Genomic DNA, 23,965 nt, shown 5'->3' with positions numbered 1-23,965 from the left:
TGAATAACTATATCTAGTTAGCTGGAAATCAGGTGGGTTCTTCTAGGTCAATAAACTAGATCTTGGCAATTAAAGAGCAGTTAAGAAGAAATGGTTGGACGAGATCCAGGGGTTCATAGAGCAGAGATATTCAAACACAAACCTTCAGGATGAGACTCATCTGCTGAAGAACCACCTCTGCATATTTGCCTTGGAACCTCTTATGTTGCAAAGGATTCTGGGGCAGTCTATTTTGTTCATGCAAAGCTATGGTCGTGCCTCTTGGTCCTCCCCATCGCCCTATACAAAGAGAATATGCTCCCCTGAAATTGCATATTGCAGAGGGTCTGTTGCGGAGGTATAACTTTATTTCTGGGAAGCTTGTTTGCCTTCTCATTGGGCCACTGCTGGAAAACTTCCAGGGAACAGGTTGATAACCACTGATTATAGGGTGTTTTACAGACCAACCATTTCAAGATACCAAAGGAACCAGTACACAATTGTAAAATTGTTTGGTAATCTTTGCTTCCCAATCCCAGGCAGCCACTGCTATCCAACAGGGTTGACAAAACTGGACACAGTGCACTGGCTGTGTTACTTGAGTACGAGTAGTTTGCTGCAAGCCTGAATTGCAAGGGCTCATGTGGTAAAGCCGTGTATTTCCTCAGCGGAAACACAGCCATTATTTTGTGACTGTGGCCAAGTCACGCAACGGGTTCGCCAAGCATGTGGCAGGCAAAAATGCCCAGATTCTTGAAAAAGAAACCCAGTTTGTATCAGACCCTTGGTTGATTGGTTGATATGTGTGTGTGTGTTCTGAAAATATTTCATCCAATTGCTATGGTGCGTTTACCACAGTAAGGAAGGACAAGGCAATTAACAAAAGGCTTTACGCCTTTTAGGTTTCACTCATGGGAATCTTACTAAGTTTCCAATGACTCATCCATATAATATCCTCTTTTCTACACTTCCAGCAACTGCTTCCGGTATTTTCCTTTGCTCCTTGAAAGGAGCCATATGTCCAGAAGTTGTTGCAGCTATCACACTAGTAATTTTGGCAACGGAGCTGGATTAAGACATAGCGAGTTTTATTTCCTTCTATCCTGTGCAAAAGAAAACAACCGTGAGACTGACTGGTGTGGCATTTGGGTGCATATTCTGTTTGGATTTTCTGTTATCTAGCTTTGTGTTACTAATATTAGAGGGTGTGGAACAGAAGGACAGCTGTATCAGGTCAATCTAGCACAATCAGTATCCTGGAGACAAGAGGATGACTGCCGTATGTTTTCTCATAAATGTTCAGAGGATGATGCACACGATAACTCAGGAGGGGAGTTATAAAGCTTCCCCCCCTCCCCGTCCAAGTCTCCTTTCTATGCCTAACCAGTCTGAAGGGAAATGGCGCTAAAAGCAAGCTGTGAGCTCCTGTTGATATTGGATACACGATGGAACCGGGTATGAGACACTTTACATAATGAGCCATTTCGCAGAAGAGAGAAATCACATCCAGCGACACTGGGGCTGTGCCTGACCGCCTATCAGGAAATGCTACTTGACTCAGCAGTAAGTGGGTGCTTCATTGAAGAACTGGTAGTCCTCCAGAAGTTGTAGGACTACAACTCCCATCATTCCCGCCCCCCGGCCATGCTTGCTGGGGCCAATGAGAATTGTAGGTTGAAATGCCCTGATTGAGAAGTGGCCTAGAAACAAGCAGCTCGCTGCTGCAATTTAAATTATAGCTGAAAGACGCTGCTTGATGGGTCCTGTGTTTGAAGCTTGGGAGGTCAGCAAGTTGGGGGGGGGGGGAGTTGCAAGAAAGTAAAACATTCCTAAGCCTACTTCAAATGTGACCCACAAACTTCCTAACTCCAGTACAAACAACGGGGTTATACATCCAAGGATTAAATCTGGATCTGCGAGATGTTATAGTTCACAAAGTTTGGTAAAAATAAACAACAAAAGGTCAATTAACCGAAATATCAGAATGTTGACATTCACAGTCAGTTCTCTCTTGGAAAACGGCCTGACTCTTTACATTACAAATGGCAACAGCTGTGCCCAGTATGTAATTTTACACTGTTCTCCTTTTGGTTAACGATGCACGTTGCTCTTCCTTTAAAAAATAAACAAATCTCCATTTCATGATCCCAAATTGTGCAACCTACTGGAAAGCAACAATCTTATCCCCCACCCCCTAATAGCAATGCTAATACAACATAATGATGAACCAAGTCCCCACGGTCATAATGGCTAAAAGCCCTTTGCGTGTTTATTTGTACAATGCCATCTCTCCCCAAAGCCTCCAGAAGCAAATGCCGAGATTAAAAAGAGAGAGAGAGAGAAATCCTGTCGCTGTTTGCTCGGCAACAGGGCAGACATGGAAACTTCCGTTTCAGCCGTCATTCCTGGTCTCTGAAGAGAGGCTCGGAAACATGCCGCTCCCCTGTGATGCGTTGCTTAACTGGGACTTTGTTTTCATTAAGAACTGTGCCCTCCTGTACATGATCCTCTCCTGCTCTTGCTTCAGCTCGATGTAGGAGCGCGAGAACGTGTGGAAGATGGACGTGACGGGAAAGGCCATGAGCAGGATGCCGCTGAGGATGCTGCTCAGGGCCACCACCTGGCCTGGGATGCTCCTGGGTACCATGTCACCGTATCCCACCGTCGTCATGGTGATCACGGCCCACCAGTAGCTGGCAGGGATGCTGGTGAACTCCTGAGAGTCCGCCATCTCGTTCTCGATCACGTACAAGAGGGGCGCGAAAAGCGCGATGGCCACGCAGAGGAACAGCAGCAAGAGCCCGAACTCGCGGGTGCACCTGCGGGCCGTCAGCCCCAGAGTCTGCAGGCCCAGCGAGTGCCTGGCCAGCCGCATGACGTACAGAATCCTCAAGGCACGAAGGATGCGGAGGACCAGGCCCACCTTGTCCAGGTAGATGTTGCCGGAGGTTGGCTTCTTGTTGCTGCCCAGCGAAGTGCTGTCCAGCAGTAAGGTGATGTAGTAGGGGAGGATGGCGACGATATCGATCAGGGTCAAGGGGTTCCTCAGGAACACAAACTTGCTGGGCGCCTGGATGAGCCTCAAGAGGAACTCCAAGGAAAACCACCCCACGCAGACGGATTCCACTACGAAAATATTGTAGCACATCTGAGAACATTCGCCCTGGAGTGGGAGAGAAGGGGACTGCGTAAGCAACGAAACGGCTGGCAGAAAGGTTTTGCTAAGAACACAGAAGTTTGCCCAATGCTTTTAAAAAGCCACCTATGCGAGTGTATCTATGTGCTGCATCTTCACTTTACAGTGGACGCTCGGATTGTGAACGTGATCCGTGTGGGATGCACGTCCGCAACCAACAGCTATGTGTCTGCGCATGCGCAGGTTGCAATTCGGCACTTCTGCACATGCGCAATCTAGTGCTTCTGCGCATGCGCGACTGCCAAAACCCTGAAGTAACCCATTCTGGTACTTCCGGGTTTCGGCAGTCTGTAATCTAAAAAAACGCGACCTGAAGCGTCTGTAACCTGAGGTATGACTGTATTAATTATGTATTCATTTTTAATTTTAAAATATTTTAAGGCCACCTTTCTGGGTATAAAGACTTTCAAAATGCAAAACTCTTAACAATACAACATAGCGCTCCTTGCTGATCTGCAACTTATATTAAAAATGGGTTTAAATGCAGTGCTCTGGCTGTTTTAAAGTGCTTCCAAATCACCTCCATCCTACTCTTACCTGGTTTTCTCTTCCAAGGACATAATCAACCCCATGATGCCTATTTAGCACTGTTCACTAGCCTTAAATTTTTGCTTTAGAACATGCAGCTATGCAGGGCAGCAGCTACCAGCTCTTGTCAAATTTTCCACATGATTTGCCAGGACAGGTTATCCAAGTTTCCTCAGAGTTTACATTAAAAAAAAAAGTTTATAGATTTATATTATAAACTGCCTTTCTACATAAACCATGCTAAACTTAGACATGGCCAGCTACACCCTTTTAATAAATCTGGACTCTGGACATTCCCTAAGCCCAGTGTGATCATGCCCTCACTTTCTTCGATGCTTGAGTGATTCCGGGGCAGTAACCCTGTGCTTAATATTGCATAGCCAGATGTGACTGTCCCCTGATCCCCAGGTGCCTGTTCACGTTGCTGTGTTAACCACGCTTTGAAGCTGTACAGCTGGCATAGCTCATTTGGCAGAGCATGAGACTCTTAATCTCAGAGTTGTGGGTTTGAGCCCCACACTGGGCAAAAGATGACTCCTGTGGTCCCTTCCAATTCTATAGTTCTATGATTCTATGATCAAGGGTAGGAAATCCTCTTTCTTTAATGTTTAGGGCCGCATAACAACCTAGCAGTTTGAAAGCACGTCTGAGTGCAAGTAGATAAATAGGTACCACTCTGGAGGGAAGGTAAACGGTGTTCCCGTGGCTGCTCTGGTTCGCCAGAAGCGGCTTAGTCATGCTGGCCACAAGACCCGGAAGCTGTACGCCGGCTCCCTCGGCCAGTAAAGCGAGATGAGCGCCGCAACCCCAGAGTTGGCCACAACTGGACCCAATGGTCAAGGGCCCCTTTTACCTTTACTAAGACGGACTGGGGTTGAAAGCAGAAGCAGGTGGAGCTGCCCCTTTCTCTCTGCTGCCCTTCTCTTTCTCTGCAGGGAGGGTTAACTCTTCACTCCCTGAAACCAGTGGGAAGCAGAGAACGTCCTGCAACAGATACTTGAGGACCTCCAGAATAGAAGAACTCACCACCGAGGCAGTAAAGTCTTTCTCCTCTTCAATATGCTTCTTCACATGCTACACTGAACACGGGTACAAGCTCTCTCCATATGCACAAGCATTTGTGTGAGAGTACACTTGTTGATTTGCATAGCACAGCTATTTGCATGCACAGGCTGTATGTACGCTTGCTGAATGCAGTATGTGAGCATCCCTAATGTCACAGCCCTACAGGCAGTACCACCCCCCCTTTCAGTCTTCTCTTCTCCAGTCTAAACTTACTCAATTCCTTCAACTTTCTTCATGGGACTTGTTTTCCATATACCTGACCATCGTTCCTGCCCTCCTTTGAACCATTTTGTCTATATCCTTCCCCAAAGTACGGTACCCAGAACAGGACACAGGACTCCAGGCGACGGGGTCTTACAGCAGAATTAGTCGTGGCCCCTTTCAATTTAGTGCTAAAGCAAGAACCAAAGGGCAGATCTTAAAGATACCCTAATGCACATTTCTCCAAGTTTGTTATTCCACCCATTTTTTTAAAAAAAAACCCGCTTTGCATGTCCACATATACTTGGTTTCTGCGATGCACTGATGGCCTGCAAAACCACCAACTTTCTTTCCATTTAGATGGCTCCCCCCCCCCCCCACATGCCTGAAGACAGCTCCCTACGCATCTTAAAATCAACTTACCCTCTCCTCTTCCTCTCTTAAGCCAGGCATGGTGCTGATGGAAAGGTTGACGGCAGTGATAGTCACAAACAGCACCGATAAACAGGCAAAGACCTTCCCCGGAATCCCAGACTGGGGCCTCTCCACCATGTCTTGCAACCTTTTCATGCAACGCCCGGCTTTCGTCTCCGCCACAGCTTCGCACTGGTTTTCGCCATCCGCGAACTCGTCCTCCGCTTCGTTCATTTCCGCAATCTCCTCCATTTTCTGCAGGTACCGTCTCTTGCAGCACCACTCCAGGTTGTCTTCCTCGATGCCCCAGTACAGCAGCTCCTCCTGGAATGAAAGCGCACACATCTCTCTCAGGAGCCGGAGCTTCCCTGCCCGTAGGAAAGTCAAGATGGTCCTAAACGCCCCGGGGTTACGGTCGAAAAAGAACTCGTTGCAGGTCACGTCGTAATCGTCGCAGATGTTGAGGATGTCGTCAAAGTTGTTGCAGAACTTCAGCTGCCCCAGGCGGGTCATGGGGAACTCATCCAGAGTGGTCCATGGCAGCAAGTACTTGAAGCCACCCACGTTGATGATGATGTGATGCTTCCGGTCTTCCGGGCGAATGCTTCCGTACAGTTCTTCCGAGGGGTGGATGAGTTTGGCCCTTTGGTAAAAGACTCCCTTGAGCGTTTCCGTTTCAGCAAAGAAAGGGTGGTTGAAGGAGGCATCTGAAGCACAGCTCAGGGCGCTGTAGTCATAGTCCGAATTTTCTCCTGGTAAGAGAGTCATCTTGGTCACCAGGTGGCTTCACATCCCTTTGCTGCTCCCGCTACAAGATTTCTGCAACGGAAAAATAAACAGACATTTCAGGGTCTCGGTTTGTGTGACATTCCCCATGCACTGCATATTGTTTATACAGTGGTACCTCGGGTTAAGAACTTAATTCGTTCTGGAGGTCCGTTCTTAAGCTGAAACTGTTCTTAACCTGAAGCACCACTTTAGCCCAAGGGGCCTCCTGCTGTCTCTGTGCCGCCGCTGCGCAATTTCTGTTCTCATCCTGAAGCAAAGTTCTTAACCCGAGGTACTATTTCTGGGTTAGCGAAGTCTGTAACCTGAAGCATCTGTAACCTGAAGCGTCTGTAACCCAAGGTACCACTGTACAGCCAATGGAAGGGATGAGAGAGACAACAAAGTGGTGTGTGCACGGAAAGAAGTGTGAAGCCTACAAAGAGGCTATTTGCGATGAGGGCATATTAATGGTTTGATGTGGGAAAATAGGATGAAATAGCAATGGATGAAGGAAGGGGTGAAAGCACAGCCACCTGGGGCCAATGGTGGTAAGAAAGAGGAACCTGCCATTACCAGAGGCAGCCACTGGGCGGCAGCCAAGAAAGATGGCAGGGCTGGACCAAGCAACCTGTGTGCTGGGAGAGTCGCTTACAGTGGGTAGATGTGGACTACAACTCCCATCATCCCTATTACCCATATTTGCTGGGGATGATGGGAGTTGGAGTCCAACATCATCTCGTTGGCTACCGCAGGGCAAGGTATATTCCAGGTTTGTGTGGGCCTCTTGTGTTTTCAAGATGTTTAGATGGTTTCACCTGCTATAGTACCTACCAGCGCTGTGACAGCATCTTTCTACAAAGGGTTCTGTTCTCTGTTACTGTTCTCTGGATGTGGAGATTAAACCTCCTTTAACACCTTGGTCCTTTGCATGAAGGGCTGTGTTGCCGTCAATTCAATCTATGAGCGAATACAGCACCAAGCACTGTGAGAAGTGAAGTTACAGGGAACCAGGCAGAGGGCCTTCTCGGTGGCGGCGCCCACCCCGTAGAACACCCTCCCATCAGATGTCAAGGAGATAAATAAACAGCTGTTAGAAGACATCTTAAGGCTGCCCTGTACTGAGAAGTTTTAAAGTGTTTGATGTTTTATTATGCTTTTATATATGTTGGAAGCCGCCCAGAATTGCTGGGTCAACCCAGCCAGATGGGTGGGGTATAAATAATAAAAAATATTTGTTTAATTGAGAAAAAGTTTACTGAATAGCTTCCTTAGTCCACAGTGTTGCAGTGCTGCTTCTGTGTGTGTTCACATAAGAACAAACGGGATGCATAGAGAGACCATATTAAGAGCGGCCGAATTGGGAGACGCATATACCATCCTATGTGCGCCTACTTGGGAATAAGTAGCACTGAACACAGATTTCTCTGTAAACATGCATAGGCACATCTCCTAAGCAACTAATCAGACTCAGCAAGATGAAGGATCCCCCCCCCCCCGGCTATCAAATTTAGAAAGCTGTGTGATCAGTCCTCTTATCTGCAAGAATCCAAGACAATTCCAGGCTAAAGAGACCAGAGGCATTTGCCCTTTCCCCAGCAAGAAAGAGAAGCAGCAACTTCAGTGTTAACATTCCACTCTTGATCATCTGCACACACCCCTCCAAATTCCCTCTGCAGCATTTGGATTTCTGCAGTGCATCTCTGATGTAATCACTGAACTTGCAAAAAAAGGGATTGTTACTATTCCATGGTGCAAGCAATTTTCGATTCACTCCATGGATGAAAACGGGTTCTGCAGCAAGTCACAAAAGTCTGAACAGACGTCTGACGTCTGGAACAGTCTTAGCTACCGTTTTATTATTTCCACCCACCACCCTAGCAAAGCATCTCCTGGTGCAGTGTTAAGCATCAATATAATGAATGGGCTTTGCCAAAAAAGGCATTGCTACAAGAAACTAAAGCTATCTGCTGTTTAAGCACTCTGAAGGTCTCATTGAAAGACTTTTCCTTCGGGAAGAAAAATCAATTGATGATACCTGTATGTTACCTCCAGGTAACCTCCCTACCCTTCTGAGTAGGGATGGAGGAGGGATTTGATTCGGCTCGCATTAAAGGCTGAATTTACCAAATTCACACTTTCTGAAACAAGGACCAAAACACATGCCTCTTTCAAAATTCACACTTATCTGAATTTTGAGATGCATTTCTCCAACCAAGTAAGTGCGGAAATTAGGTGAAAATGTGCTTAGCCATGGAAACAGCGAACAAAACTGCATAATATTAGGAGAAATTGTTTGCAGAAATGTGTAAATTAGACAAAACTGCATACAAATATGTGTTTATTAGGAGAATTCCGCCCTAAATTGCTGAAGAATTTCGTAATGATTTTTAAAAAGGGGGTAAATCACAAATTTAGGATTGGAAAAATCTCAAACTTGACAGATCTTTCCATCCTTACTTCTGAATAACAGCTGCTGGAAAGCAACATGGCTGTAGCTGAATAATAGAGTAACTTCTTTTCCTGCAGAAAGTCAAAGGCTCAATCCCTGGAATCTCCAGCTAGGGCTGGAAAAGACAACTGTCTAAAATCTTGGGTGGGCTGCTGCCAGTCAGTGTAGACTGTACTGAGGTAGAAGGACCACTTATCTGTCCCAAAAGAAGGCAGCTCTCTATGTTTGTATTATGTTGATGCTGGGCTGGGTGTGATCCAAGGGGGCTCTTCTAATACAGTGGCACCTCAGGTTACATACGCTTCAGGTTACAGACTCCGCTAACCTAGAAATAGTACCTTGGGTTAAGAACTTTGCTTCAGAATGAGAACAGAAATTGCATGGCACCGGCGGGGCAGCAGCGGGAGGCCCCATTAGCTAAAGTGGTGCTTCAGGTTAAGAACAGTTTCAGGCTAAGAACGGACCTCCAGAACGAATTAAGTTCTTAACCCGAGGTACCACTGTATACCACCGCTTTATTTATGTACGCTACGCTCAGTAAAGCTCAAAGGAAGTTTAGGGTTCAAGAGATTGTTCTTCAATAGTTGAAACATACCTTAAACCTCACCACAAAGAGCTCATTTCCCATCTCAAGGCAACCTCACAAATTCTGATTTGGCAGATTTAAGACATGCACACTGACAAGGTCACCTTAAACTTTTGCTGCTCACTACAAGGCAGACCTGAAAGGCATAACAAAATGAGTCCATCAGCATATCCAAGTTTTTACAATATCTGAAAATAAATATTATGCTTAACTATCTCACTGCAGCTATTAACTGGAGCAGGACAATTCAGTACCTAAAGACCAGGGGAAAATCAACACATGTATTCAATAGTGGTCGAAATTCGGGCTTTGCAGAAAGTCTATTACAGACTCTATTAAGGAGAAGAAATACATTTTGCAGAAAAACATTACTTCTTCCCATAAGGTTGTTCTGCAAATACAGAGAATCCACTCTGCTATTAATTCCAACTACAGAGCTATTGTTGCTGGATGTTGATAGGATGGGAATGTGACCATTTCCCCTGCAAATTTATTTCAGATAGGCTACATCCTCCTGCAGAAATTGTTACCAAGCCGCAAAACAGCTATTAACATGCACCTCAAGAAATAGAGCAGTGAAATGCTAAAACACATGATGATTTTCAGCAACAGAAAACACCACAAAGAGCAGACAAACGAGATGAATCAGTGATGAAGACAACTAATAAAGCTGGTTTTAACAGAAAATCTAGCTTAGAATAAAGTATCAGAATGAAATTCATTCACCTTCCCAACTTCAATGCACCACACTGCTCAAACTGAGAGAAAGCATCCGGCACGAAACAAGAGTGTGATACCGGAGGCAGGAGAACTGATGTCAATAATATGCCATATCAACAATACGCCACGTTTATCAGAAAAACTGACACAGATAGCTGTCACTCAACTGATTGCAAGGAAAACAACTTAGGGGAAATAGACCTGGGCTTTCAAAGGTGCACAACTGCAGAAGTTCAGTTGTTCCAAAGCACTTCTGTCCCCCCAAGCAAAGAAGTCTTGTTTGGGGATGTGAAAATAAAAGAGCTTTGGGGTTTTGCACATGGAATCCAATGCAGTTATGGTACCAGATGCAGCCAAGGTTTCCAAAGCACCCAAGTCATACCCGACAGCCTGCACCAAGGGATAGATTGGATTCAACCTGCTGTAGTGTTGGGGCTCCATAACTGCAGTTTGGAGAGGCTTGCCTTGGGGCTGTGGAAGGTGGAAAAGAGGGAAATGAAGGGAGCGATCCAAAATTAAAGCTACAGCCCCACGGATGCTTTGGAAGTGAATCCCACCGAATTATTGGGGAGAGGGAGGGGAGGCTTTTGGTTCTCAGTAATCGTGCCTAAAATCAGACCACATACCGATGGGATAGCGGGGGCGGAAAAGAAGCAGGAGAAAGCGGATCTTCACGAAAAGAGAACACCGTTCCCAGACACGGTGACTGATGTAAGAGGAATGTGTGGATAATTTTATGGCAACCAAATATTTCACCATTATTCCCACACCATCCTACTACCAGCTCCGGTAGTTCTTCAAGTGTCCCTGGGACCGAAAGTCAAAGCAGACCACGCGCATTAAATCTGGATGAACCCCTCGCTCCGTATTCCAATACGGAAAGGGGGGGCGCGCAAAGGGGGGGGACAACACGCCGGCACTTTCCCTTAAATCTCCGCGCTGGTGGGCTTGAAAAAAGAGTAATCGTCGTTAAGGGATCTCTAAACCTGCATTAGGCGTTTTGAGCCCGGAATGACCGATCCCGGAATGACCCAAGAGCTTGTAGCGGCGGCGGATCCGGATACCGGATTCCCCAATCCGATCCGCTGGTTTGCTTCCCGGAACTGAAGAAAGTTGCCCCCGAGAAACTTGCCCGGGAAGTTCGGCGAGGAGCTGCGCGCCTAGAAGATCGCCTGTCGGAGGAAAGCGATGAAAGGGAGGGGATCCGCTCACTTACTTGCAACAGCCGCTCCGCTTCTCCTCCTGGACGGGCAAAGCAGGTGGAGAAAGAGCCCGGGAGTGAGCAGCAGCGCCGCTAAGCAGGACGGAGACTCCGGAGCGCAGGCGGCGGCGGCGGGGCTGAGCCCACGGGACGCCCTCGGCTGGCGCCCTTTGGAAGGAGAGCGCACGGGCATGGCAACGGCGGCTCCGGCACCCAAGGAAGCCCGGCCTGGGGTATGGCTCCCGCGCAAGAGAGGCGGAGGCCACACCCTGCACAAGAGACCGACGCGTCCCGCCCTTTGGGGAGGTCGGCAGCCGGCGGCCAAGTGCGCCCTGCGCGCAACGGGCGCCGGACGCGCTTGCCTGCAACAGGTCTGCACGCCCCGACGCGCATCCCAGTGGACGCGTGCTCTGGCTTGGCAGAGAGCCAGCGCACGTTTCTCGCATCCAGGTCTGTACTGTACATGCAACAGGAACGCGCGCGCGCGCACACACACTGCAACAAGTGGGCGTGCAACTTGCATCCCCGCGGAACGTGAGCATGGAAGAAGCAAATCCCACCTTTCCAGGCTGGAGCGCCGCTCCCACGAAGGAAGCTCTCGGTTCTCTTTCCGCGGGACGCGCATCGAGCGAAGCGTTGCAAAGAAGGAAGACCCGGCGGCAGGGCTTCGACTCCGGCGTGTGCGCAGCTCTCCTTCTGCCGCATGCAATTAAGGGGAAAGTGCGTCCCTCGTTCCGTAGGTCGCCTCCATAGCGTTCAGCGGCGATATATTTGCGCAGCTAATTTCCTCTTCAACGACGTATGCATCTTTTTGTAACCCGCCTCCAATCCACTAAGCACGTAAAAGCAGGGGGATCCGTGGAATAAACCGGGAAGAGGAAGAGGTCAGGTTTGCAGTGAACCACAGCAGACACGCGCAAACACACACACGTGGTCGTGGAGACACTTTTCCCTTTTGGAGCGGCACGCGTGTGCGCCTCACAGTATATACCAGGAACGAATCCCCCCTCTCGCAAACGCTTTATAGTCTAGATTTTTGTGTGTGAGGCTGCCGGCATCTTCCACTCCAGCCGGGCCCTACCATACTCCGGAAAGCAATTTCTGTAGGACACCCCCCCCCCACACACACACCTCAAATCGCTGCAGCGTGTTAGTGATGCAGTTCAGTTGCGGCTGTCCTCCCTGTGCAGATACGTGGGATTCTGCTGGGTGGAATAGGATCCTCTGGTCCGTCTAGCTAGCCTAGGATCCGGGGAAAGCGGAGGGTAGCTCGAGATCTGCTGGTAGGGTGTTTTGCGGTAGATCAACAAGGATTTCTGATTCCCATGTTGTTTAACAGCACACACACACACCGCATTATAACACTGAAATGAGGAAAGAAGCGTGGCGTGGGGAGATTGCAGGGAGTGGATTTTTGTGTGGGAGGCCGTTTTGGAGGGGCTTCTAACATATTCCTGGGCTCAACATTTTTTTTTAATTCTAAGTGTGTCTTTTACCTGGTGGATAGATAACAAGTTGATGGATATATTCGTGTTAAAATCAACAACCCACCAAAAGTTGGCCCTCCCAACTAGAGAGTCTACACACACATTGACTCTCCTGGCAGGAGTCATTCTCGGGTCTACTTGGAAAGGGACTGAACCTGCGACCATACATTCAAAGCGTGGGTTTTTTTAAAAAAACCACTGGCCCACAGCCCCTCTCAGACACAGCGCTGATCCACTTTTAATAGAGGGGTTTGCTTCCAAGAACCATGCACTGAAAAGTAAAATGATTTCTTTATGCCGTTTCCTGAATAAAATCTCCGTCCAAGGTAAAGGTAAAGGTACCCTTGACCACTAGGTCCAGTCGCGGACGATTCTGGGGTTGCGGTGCTCATCTCGCTTTATAGGCCAAGGGAGCCGGCGTTTGTCCGCAGACAGCTTCCCGGTCATGTGGCTAGCATGACTAAGCCGATTCTGGCGTACTGGAACAGCGCACGGAAACGCCGTTTACCTTCCCGGCGGAGTGGTACCTATTTATCTACTTGCACTTTTGACGTGTTATCGAACTGCTAGGTGGACCGGAGCTGGGACCGAACAACGGGAGCTCACCCTGTGGAGGGGATTCAAACTGCTGACCGTCTGATCTGCAAGCCCTAGGCTCTGATTTAGACCACAGCGCCACCCGTGCCTGCAAATATAGATATTTACTCTGCAGAAACTCTTGCAGTCATTGTGGACTTGGGCCACTAGGTGACGCTGCATTGCTGTAGGCTGACTTCTTTGCTGGACAGAGGGATTTTATTATTAAATGAATTGATTTTAGAATGTATTTCAATTAATTGACTGTGATTTTATGTAAACTGTGCTATTTTTTTGCTGTTGTTAGCTGCTTTCAGCCCGGCTTTGGCTGGAGAGGGCGGGATATAAATAAAATTTTATTATTTATTATTATTATCTCATGCATTTCTGTGTTTTTGTCTGAACAGCAGGCTTGTTGCACATGTCTTGCTTGCCATGCTCCTACTTATAATATGACCCTTTATTTTGTTAAAAAGCCCTTGTATCTTACTTTCGACACATGTTGAGGCAACCTAAGGCTATATTTTAAAAAAGAACAATTTTAACAAAGGACTATTGGGGGGGGGGGAGAGAAATCTGTCGGACAAAACCCATTCAAGACCATTAAAACTGAATGAGAATTTGCTTCTCTGGCAGCTCAAAAATAAGTTTCAGAATTAAGATCTTCCAATTAAACCAGCACAGGAGCTTTGGAAATGGCACACCGCATGAAATTTCTTTTACTTTCCAGGAAATTGGCAGAACTTAATGGTATATTGAGGAACATGACCTTTGGGTTATTACTATTTTTTAACTGGGGGGGGGGAGGGATTAATTCAGGTGGTTTTTTTTAAAGGCCATCCATGAGTGCTGAATGTTGATTCTGCAGCTGTGGGCTTGGACCAGAAAACTTTGGTTTAGTTCCGATTCCCAGATATAGAGCAAGTTGTTCATGCTCATTGGACAAGTCTGTTCCTTTGACAGAGGTACAGTTGATGCAACATACATGAAGCAGCCATATACTGCGCCAGGCTATTTGTCCATAGGTTCCAGCTGTGTCTTCTCTGACTGACAGCATATTTCCTCTGGAGCAAGAGAAAACAAGCCCTGTGAGGTAGGTTAGGCTAAGAGACTGACTGGTCCAAGGCTACCCATTGAGTTTCATGGCATGCCAGGAATTTGATCCCTGGTCCCACAGGTCCTAGTGCAGCATTCTAACCGCTAAACCACACTCGCTATAGAATATACAGTGCATATTTACTTTACTGGTTTGGTGGCTCAGGAAGCTTTTGGAACTATATATGTCCAGCCTAGGTGCCGTTGCCAAGCTTTGCATTTCATAGCCTTACTGCAAATCATACAGATTAAGGGTTTTGTTTTTTGCAGGACTAAAGAGCTTATATGGGATGCGGGTGGTCCTGTGGGTTAAACCACAGAGCCTAGGGCTTGCCGATCAGAAGGTCGGTGGTTTGAATCCCCGTGATGGGGTGAGCTCCCATTGCTCGGTCCCTGCTCCTGCCAACCTAGCAGTTCGAAAGCGCGTCAACATGCAAGTAGATAAATAGGTACTGCTCCGGCAGGAAGGTAAACGGCGTTTCCGTGCGCTGCTCTGGTTCGCCAGAAGCGGCTTAGTCATGCTGGCCACATGACCCGGAAGCTGTACGCCTGCTCCCTCGGCCCATAGAGCGCGATGAGCGCCACAACCCCAGAGTCGGTCACGACTGGACCTAATGGTCAGGGGTCCCTTTACCTTTAAAGAGCTTATATAGGCACTGACTCTCTTGTGACACATTTTTCTCAGTCTGAAGGCTACACATGAAGCATGACAACTTGTTTTTTTTTAAAAAATTGTAACAAGATGTTGAAATATGGCCCGTTTGATGCTAGAGTGCTTCTGTCAGTGTTTTGCAATACTGTTTGGGCAGTGTTCCATACCATCACCAGTGAATTCAGGTGGAGAAATAGATGCCCTAAAGATGTTGAACAGAGATCCAACCACCTCCGTAAATTAACTGCATATTAAACTAGCAAGGGATTTCCTGAATAAATGAACTGGTCTGTCCTCCTTGAAGATTTCGCGCCAGAAGAAAATTTTAATCCCCCTTTCATTACTGTTTGTTGCTTGAGGGCTACCTTACCTTCTGTTCCTTTGAATCCTGAAGCTGAAAGCTTGTTTTACCAGCTCCCTGGTCCTTGCAGATAAAACCAGCGTCGTTCTGCAGTCAGCAGCGACGCTGAAGGTGGAACAGGGTGATTCCAGCTTCGTGGATCCTCGGCATCCTTTTTATTCCACAAGCAGAAGGGGAGGACTGTTTTGTTCTAAGCTTAGTGGCTTCTGTAAAGCTCAGTGGTGAAGACTTCTAGATGTGGGGTAGAAGCAGAATTGGCCTTGCAAATTATTTATTTATTTTGAAGCATTTTTACCTCTGCCCCTTAAGGCAAAAAAGGCTCCCAGTGCAGCTTACATAAACATTGATAAGAATAAGACAGTCCCTGTTCTCAGCCTACTAATCTAAAATACACAACACAAAAGGAAAAAGGAATGAAGAGGGAAGAGGAAAACTAAGCAGGCAGCAAACTGTTTCAGCTTGGGTTGCTTTATTGAAAGCTGGAGAACAGTCACCTACTTTTAAATCAGGGGTAGCCAATATGATACTATCCAGGCATTGTTGAGCTACAGGTCTTACCATTTCTGACCACTGGCTATGCAATGGGAGTGTTGAGAGCTGTTGTCTGGATGGCTCCACATTGGTTACTGTTCTAACTCTCCCAATAGGGCAGCCTTAGCTTATTTTGCAAATTCCTTCCCACCCTCTGCCCCACCTCGCCCTAGTGACCAGCCTCTTATGTTTGCATGCAAACCACATGTTCTTTCTTTTACTTCCTGAAAGCTCAAGCAACACTCAGAAACACTGAAAGGCCTTTTTACTGAGAGCAGGTTTTAAAGGGAAGGTTGATGATTTGAAACACTTTATGTTTTGAGCAACTAATTGAATTGTAATGGGGATATAGTTCATTGTTGCATTTTAATCGTGTTGCTGTTGCCTCGAGCCTGTGCGATGGAGCTAGCTGCAAATACACAATAATTAATAAAATACACAGCCGTTTGTATCTTCGCGGTACATGTGATGTAAACATTTGTTTTAAAAGCGAGAGAAAAGCAGGTGCAGAACAACCTCAAGCATCTCTAGAAGGCTCAATGAAAAGCAAGGGGTTATTCATTTAAAATATTAATAGGCTTTGTCTCCAATAAAGACAAAACAAGAGTATTTACAGGAATGGAAGCTTACGAAGCCATAATACATTTCAGGGAATTGCTTTTTGGAGGGGGCGGATCAGGATTAGTAAAAACAAAAAAAAAAATTCCTTCCAGTAGCACCTTAAAGACCAACTAAGTTAGTTCTTGGTATGAGCTTTCGTGTGCATGCACACTTCTTCATACCAAGCTCATACCAAGAACTAACTTAGTTGGTCTTTAAGGTGCTACTGGAAGGAATTTTGTTTTGTTTTGACTATGGCAGACCAACACGGCTACCTATCTGTAACAGGATTAGTAAGTTATTCAGCAGGGAAACAGTTATGACCCAAGCTGGGGGGGGGGGAATGGCTGGAGAAGCTGGTCCCTGACGTGTTTTCAGATCATCTCCAAGTCTGTAATGAAAGGAAAGGAAAACATTTGAAGGGCTTAAGGTTTCTTGGATGTTTTCACTTACGGGGGTATAGCCAACATGGTGCCCGCCCATGAAGTCAATGGACTCCAACTCCCATCAGCCCCAGGCAGCATGGTCATTGGTCAGGGCTGGTGGGTGTTGTAGTCAGCAACATGGCGGCTGCCCCTGTGCCACATGCTGAAGAGACAAGCCATTTTCTGGTCTGAATGTTAAAAAGTCAATGCAACCCAGAAAAAGCAACCCAGAATGATGTATGCAGCAAAGTTTAATAGCCATATCAGTTCTGTTGTTGTCTTTAATGTAGAGCAGGTTTCTGAGTTACACCTGGCTAATTTGATTTTCTGCTGCTGTTCCTTCAATAATTCACAATGGATATTGTTACATGTTTCCCAGGGGCAGGGGGATCATTGCCTGCTCTGAGTCCCACCAAGTGCCCAACTCTCTGCAGCCAGCCTCGGTGTGTCATAGGATGATCCCAGCTAATAACGATGTGTTGTTGTTGTTGTTTAGTCGTTTAGTCGTGTCCGACTCTTTGTGACCCCATGGACCAGAGCACGCCAGGCACTTCTGTCTCCCACTGCCCCCCACAGTTTGGTCAAACTCATGTTGGTAGCTTCCAGAACACTGTCCAACCATCTCGTCCTCTGTCGTCCCCTTCTCCTTGTGCCCTCCATCTTTCTCAACATCAGGGTCTTTTCCAGGGAGTCTTCTCTTCTCATGAGGTGGCCAAAGTATTGGAGCCTCAGCTTCAGGATCTGTCCTTCCAGTGAGCACTCAGGGCTGATTTCCTTCAGAATGGATAGCTTCAGAATGGATAGCAACCTCTGCCTGGTTCCCTGTAACTTCGCTTCTTGCAGGGAGGGAACCACCAAAAGGCCCTTGGTGCTAGACCTCAGTGTCCAGGCTGAACGATGGGGGTGGAGACACTCCTTCAGGTATAGAGGACCGAGGCCGTTTAGGGCTTTAAAGGTCAGCACTTTTACATATACTTGCATGTGCACTTTGTCCTACTATATGCATTTCTCTACACCAGAGCTTTCCAAACTGTGTGTCATGACAAATTGATGTGTCTACTGCAGTGTGCAGGTGCGTTGTGCAAATGCTCTCCACTTTCCATCTAGGGCTGGAAAGGGGTTAGTTTGACTGCATTTTGCTAGCAAAACTGAATTTCTGTGTTGAGATATGATGCATGTCTAAAAAGCTTGTCACCAACATGAAAAATTTGGAAAGCTCTACACATTACTTGGCTGGAGGTCTGTGTTGAGAGCTAGTGTGGAGACTGGGGGCTGGGAGATTAGGGTTCAAATCTCCACTTGACCCTGGGTAACCTGGGGCCAGTCGCTGCCTCTTGGACTAACTTACCTCACAGGGTCATTGTGAGGATAAATGGGGGGGGGGCAAGGACCATGTACACCAACACGAGCTCCTTAGAGAAAAGGTGGGATATTAACGACTTAAGTTAAATACTTAAATATAATTGCAAAATTCAGAGAAGTGTGAAGTTTGAAGGGCGGCGGTGATCCAATTCACATATTGTTTCAGGAAGTGTGAATTAGGTAAGTTTGCTTTCAGATGTGAACTGAATAAAATTCTTCCCCCATCCCTAACTTAGACTGCAATTTTTTTTTTTTGGTGAACTGCTTTGAGCATACAAGTATGTGGAAAATGTGGCGAATAAATGAACTGAGTGGTGCTTGACCTGGCAAAGGGTCACACCACTGAACCTGGAAATATTATACTCAGATAAAATCAGAAGGGCTGCCGGTTTGTAGGTTTGCTGGGGCCTGAGAGAACAAGATTTCCCCTTCTTCACCCTCCACAATAGATCAAGGTGCTCTTTAATTGGGGCCACAGTTGATTCTGATTTTTTATACCCACAGGTACCCACTGCTTTGGGGAATGTCTTTGGGAGAAGATAAGAGAAATGAGTAAAACCTACACAAATCCAGAGTGGACTCCCTAAAACAGTTGGATGGTGCCTTTTACGCCTCCTTCTGGCAACTCCTGCAGCCAAGCTGGTGCCAGGCATATTGCTCTGCTTTCCTTTGGACCACATCAGAGAGGGGATCTTGTCATCTGGGCAGACCAGGACCTCCATACACACTGCTCAGGTCCACTGCCCAAGTGACCCTGGGGAGGTCACTTCAGTGCTGCTAAAGCAGCAAAAACAACATGGAAGGCAACAGTTATGAGTTATCCATCTCAGCAGCCACAGTGGGCGCTGTATGTGATGGTCTGGGAATCCGATTCAGAGGCTGAACCGGAGGAATCCCAGCCTGCACAGGAGTCCCCGCCTCCAGGGCCGGCTGAGCTGGGGCAGGGCCTTGGATCTGAAACGCCTGCACCTGTGCCGGGTCCTCAGGAGCAGGTACCAGGTGATTCCACTCTGGCTCCGGAGGTGATTGAGGACACAGTGCCTACAGGTGCGCCTCTCCCAGCCCTGTCAGGGGAAGGTGAGTCTCCCCCTTGTCCAGTAACCCTCCAGCCTCTCCTGAGCTGCAGAGGCTCAGGGCAGAGAGGCGAAGGGAACTGGTTTCTCCCAGGAGGAGTGCTTGCCTTAAGGCCAGGAGAGGCGGGTCTCCTGGGGGCCGGGATCGCCCCTGGCCTCCGAGAAGATAAAGGCCAGTCAGCCCGGTCCCAGGTTGCGGGACCAACGTCGTCGAAGAGCTGTTTTGGCCAGCATCCAGTCCTGTTCCCCCAGAGTTCCTGTCCTTGCCCGGCTTCTCGCTGTGGACCCCGCTTCGCCCGTGGAGGACTGTCTGCTGACCCTCAACTGAGGTCCTGGACCTCGCCCCACGGTAACCTCCCCCCTGGACCAGCACACTGTGATTCTTTGGCAGTTTGCCATGCGCCCCTGAATGCGCACTCCATTGTCTTCCAAGACAGACGGATGCCAGCAACAGCAACAGCAACAAAATACCCACAGGATGCGCCACTTGAGCATAAATTGAGACACTCATGTTGACACTTCCTTTCTTCCTGATTAAGAACATTGAAACAGCCCTAATAGCTGGAGGAAACCGACCTCCCACTTAGTGGTTTCCTTTCTCTGCCAGTAGCCAATATCAGATGCTCAGAGGCACTGTGAAAAGCAGGAGAAAGTGTGATTAAAAAACAACCCAGTTCCTTGCTCTCCACACTGAGCTTGTGGGATGTTCTCATATGTATGTTACAGGTAGCAATTCCCCTGAATGTGCACAGAAGAATGCTGTTGCTGCCATAGAAACATGATAAATGTCTTGGGAAGTATAATTAGTACTGTAGTCAGGGGTGGCCTGGCCCATTTTGTTACCTGAGATGGCTGCTGTGCCACACACCCCGTCAAAGCCTCACTCGCCAGGGTTGCATGGCAGTGGCTTCCAGTGAGATCGCGCAAGATGCCACTGAACTCTTGCGAGACCTCATGTGTGTGTGTATCTTGCTCTCAACCATTCACTTCATGTCTTTCTCTGTTTGCCATTGCCCGTAATGTCAACTCAAAAGTTTGACAATCTGTGTTAACAGCACTGACAATTCATTAGCATGGTTTCGTATTGGATTCTAGCCAATACTCATAGGATGAGGTTGGAGTGATAACACAACTTTATATTTTTCTAGAAAAATAGGTGCCGGAACTCCCCATGAACACTTCCCTCATTTTCTTAGAACGGCAATGGCGCCCACCTGAGAGGGGCCTGGACTGAGTTCCGGCGAGTTTTGGCAGAAAAAATCCCTGTTTATGAGATATCACTCCATGAGCAGCTTCACTTCCCCTGGTGGTCCAGTTAGGACATTCCCAACCCTACCTGGAGATGGTGGGGATTGAACCTGCAACTTTTTACATACACAGCAGATGCTGTCCCACTGAGCTACATAGCCTAGAAGCCTAGTTGTTGCTATTTGTCATAAGCCCAGCTCTGTTACAGATTTCGTGTTACCCAACTTACCGTATTTTTCGTCCCATAGGATGCTCTGTCCCATAGGACGCACCTAGTTTTTTGGGGGGGAAATAAAGGAATTTCCCCCCCCTTTATTTCCCCCCCAAAACCAGGTCAGGGAAACCAAACCAGGTTGGGGAACAGCGGTATGGCAGCGCTCCACCTCCCCGCAGTCCCCCGAGCTTGTGGGGCTGGGGCTGGGGAGAAGCGCGCTCCCAGCCTCCAAACCAGGTCGAGGAACAGCGGGATGACGGCGCTGCGCCTCCCCGCTGTCCCCCGAGCTTGTGGGGCTGGCCGATGTCTGCCCGAAGCGCGGGGCGCGCTGCTTCAGCATGCCCCGCGCTCCGTGCAGCAGGCTGCTATCCGCAGCGTGGGGAGCCCTGCGGGAACTCCCACAGGGCTCCCCACACTGCGGATGTCTGCCCTGCGCGCGGGGCGCTCTGCTTCAGGGCGCCTCACGCGCCGGGCGGCAGGCTTCTATCCGCAGCCTAGGGAGCCCTGCGGGAACTCCTGCGGGCTCCCCAGGCTTGCTGATAGCTTCCTGAAGCCTAGAGAGCGAGAGGGGTCAGTGTGCACCGACCCCTCTCGCTCTCCAAGTTTCAGCGAAAGCCTGTATTCGCCCCATAGGACGCACACCGATTTCCCCTTCATTTTTGGAGGGGAAAAAGTGTGTCCTATAGGGTGAAAAATACGGTACCTTCCCCTTGTCCTTTCATCCCATTTATTATGGAATGATTCTTACATTTGCGCTGCTTTCCTTTGTCCCTTCCTCTTTCATATCTGTAATGTGGTTGTGTGACAATGCGATTCTCTCTCTCTTTGTTCATGAGAAAGTTCCCTGCCATTCCTTTGTATCTCAGCTCTGCTTGTTAACTGAGGCAGTGTGAATGATTGCTCCATTACGCCTTTCAAGTTGTGTTGATCTTCATTAAAATTAAAATGCAGTGGTACCTCAGGTTACATACGCTTCAGGTTATAGACTCCGCTAACCCAGAAATATTACCTCGAGTTAAGAACTTTGCTTCAGGATGAGAACAGAAATCGTGCTCCGGTGGCACGGCAGCATCAGGAGGCCCCATTAGCTAAAGTGGTGCTTCAGGTTAAGAACAATTTCAGGTTAAGTACGGACCTCCGGAACGAATTAAGTACTTTACCTGAGGTACCACTGTATACAGGTTTTTATTCGTTAGAAGGCTTTACCAAGAAATAAATTGCCATTGTTTTGAGACTGGCAAAGCTTATTAGAAGGCAATTGTTTAAGAGTAATACTGTTTCACACTCTTTCTATTGGGTTTATATGATCAGTAGGAAGTCCAGGGAACCTTAGAATCCTAGAGGTGTGAAGTTATCTATTTTATTCCCTTGCCAGTGTAGGAAATCTACTTTAGCATCCCTGACTGGTAGCCTTCCAGCACCTGCTTAAAAACTTCCAATGAAGGAGAGGTAGTCCTTCAGGGGTAATCTGTTCCATTTTCAAAACACCTTGCATCATCAGGGAGCTCCACCTAATGTTTAGTCAAAATCAGGTGTGGTGGTACTTAGCCCTTCCAAATGTTTCTGAACTGTTATTCCCATGATCCTTGGCCATTGACCATGCTTGATGGGGCTGATAGGAGTTGGAATCTGCAACATCTGGAGAGCTAGAGTTCTCCCACAGCTGGTCTTTGCGTGGAACTCCAGTATTATGGTCTGTATCAGCATAACCAGCTGCTGCAATGGATGGGTGCAGCTCTCAGTTTTGGTTTCTCTGAGTTTCTCATTTCCTGCTCTTAAGTTCAATTCTCCACATTTCCACATCAGCTTGTGATATATTTTTTTTAAAAAGTTCTCTTAAAAATTAACCAGCTTTTTAGCGTGAATTTCTCCAAATATGCACATTTTTGCACTAATATACACATTTTTGCAAGCAATTTCCCCATGTGCAGTGCATTTCTGAATGTTGTTTTCAGTATGATATGCATTTATAGGTATATGCACTTTTGTTCACTTGGCCTGGATAACTTCGGTTCGTACCTTGTGAAGTAGGTAAGTTTGCCTTTCAATGTCAATCCAATTGAATTTATCCCCCATCCCTGCCATAAACCACAGACACAATGTTGCACCACCATTAACACTATTGAGAGAAGGTCCAGGAAAGGAGCGTGTGAATCCAAACGGGGAGGAGGCGAAACAGGAGGGCTGCATGAGCTTGCCCTGAGAAATCTGCATGAGTTAAACTCTACAGACCACACCTCTGAGCTCTCGCAAAAGTTACTTGTTCATTTGCTTAAGATATTCATATTCTGCCTCTCTGCTTGAAGCAGCTCCCGACAGGCGCCGCAAATGCCAGCATGATCAAGCAAATAAGTGGAAGGCAAAGTAAAGATAAAAGCAAGTCATAAAATCATTCGGTTCTGCTGCAGCCTCATTTTAGTTCTCCCAACGCTGCAGTCCTGTCGCCATTTATCTGGGAGTAAACCCCACTGAACGGTAAATGGCACTTACTTCTGAATATTGGTGCATAGGTTTGCACTCTCTGAGCCTGAATTAGCAAATGGTCTTCAGCTTTTCCCTCAAGAAGAAATAAATGAGAGATGTCTTCTTTTCCTTCTCTGGGAGTTTATTTCAAGGCCCCGGGGGCCGCTGCTGAAACGGCCTCGCTCCTCATTTCCACAGATCTGATATCAGGAAAATTCCTGCTCAAAAAAACCCCTAGCCAAAAGTTCTGAATAGGAGAAGAGGAGTTTGGATTTGATATCCTGCTTTATCACTACCTGGAGGAGTCTCAAAGCGGCTAACATTCTCCTTTCCCTTCCTCTCCAACAACAAACACTCTGTGAGGTGAGTGGAGCTGAGAGACTCAGAGAAGTGTGACTAGGCCAAGGTCACCCAGCAGCTGCATGTGGAGGAGCGGGGAATCGAACCCGGTTCACCAGATTACGAGACTACTGCTCTTAACCATTACACCACACTGGCCTCAAACAGCCTCCCACCCGGGGTACAACTCTAACTTCAAATGTCATTTGTGCACTTGTTGCTAAAGTTACCTGCTCCTGAAAGACAACATTCTGTCTGTTTCTGCATTATTTCAGAAATAAAAAAACAACGTAACATAAGTTAAAGAAAAGGAAACTAAATCTGGAGCGCAAACCAGGGAGGAGTATGTTGGGATATGAGTACTACGCAGCTGCGAACAAGCAGCTGGATGTTTACATCACATGATGGCCCTGACCGTGGGACAGGATGTTC

At 47.5% G+C, this 23,965-nt stretch overlaps 1 protein-coding gene across 4 annotated transcripts; it reads right to left on the bottom strand.

Moving 5' to 3' along the window:
• Positions 1–1,731: 1,731 nt before the first annotated feature.
• KCNG1 (potassium voltage-gated channel modifier subfamily G member 1) lies at positions 1,732–12,725 on the bottom strand. Of its 4 annotated transcripts, none has more exons than XM_081917020.1 (3): positions 11,668–12,725; positions 5,393–6,202; positions 1,732–3,142 (listed from the first exon to the last, which is right to left on the bottom strand). In XM_081917020.1, exons 2-3 carry the CDS (start codon positions 6,149–6,151, stop codon positions 2,372–2,374), a joined length of 1,530 nt encoding a protein of 509 aa, XP_081773146.1. In that variant the 5' UTR covers positions 6,152–6,202; positions 11,668–12,725; the 3' UTR covers positions 1,732–2,371. The 4 variants fall into 4 exon arrangements, with proteins under 4 accessions (XP_081773146.1, XP_081773147.1, XP_081773149.1 ...); XM_081917021.1 differs by lacking the exon at positions 11,668–12,725 and adding an exon at positions 11,123–11,390; XM_081917023.1 differs by lacking the exon at positions 11,668–12,725 and adding an exon at positions 10,533–10,743.
• Positions 12,726–23,965: the final 11,240 nt, after the last annotated feature.

Source organism: Podarcis melisellensis (genome assembly GCF_964234715.1).
Source record: "Podarcis melisellensis genome assembly, chromosome: 6".
Classification (NCBI taxonomy): Eukaryota; Metazoa; Chordata; class Lepidosauria; order Squamata; family Lacertidae; genus Podarcis; species Podarcis melisellensis.
The sequence above is the reverse complement of the archived record's forward strand: the minus strand, read 5'-3'. Positions and strand labels throughout refer to the sequence as shown.

Bases quoted from the DNA above. Each gene is read 5' to 3' on its own strand.
- KCNG1 (XM_081917020.1), bottom strand. From the start codon at position 6,151: ATGACTCTCTTACCAGGAGAAAATTCGGACTATGACTACAGCGCCCTG. The intron at 3,143-5,392 runs GTAAGTTGATTT...CTCCCACTCCAG, and splicing joins TAAGAGAGGAAGAGGAGAGG to GGCGAATGTTCTCAGATGTG.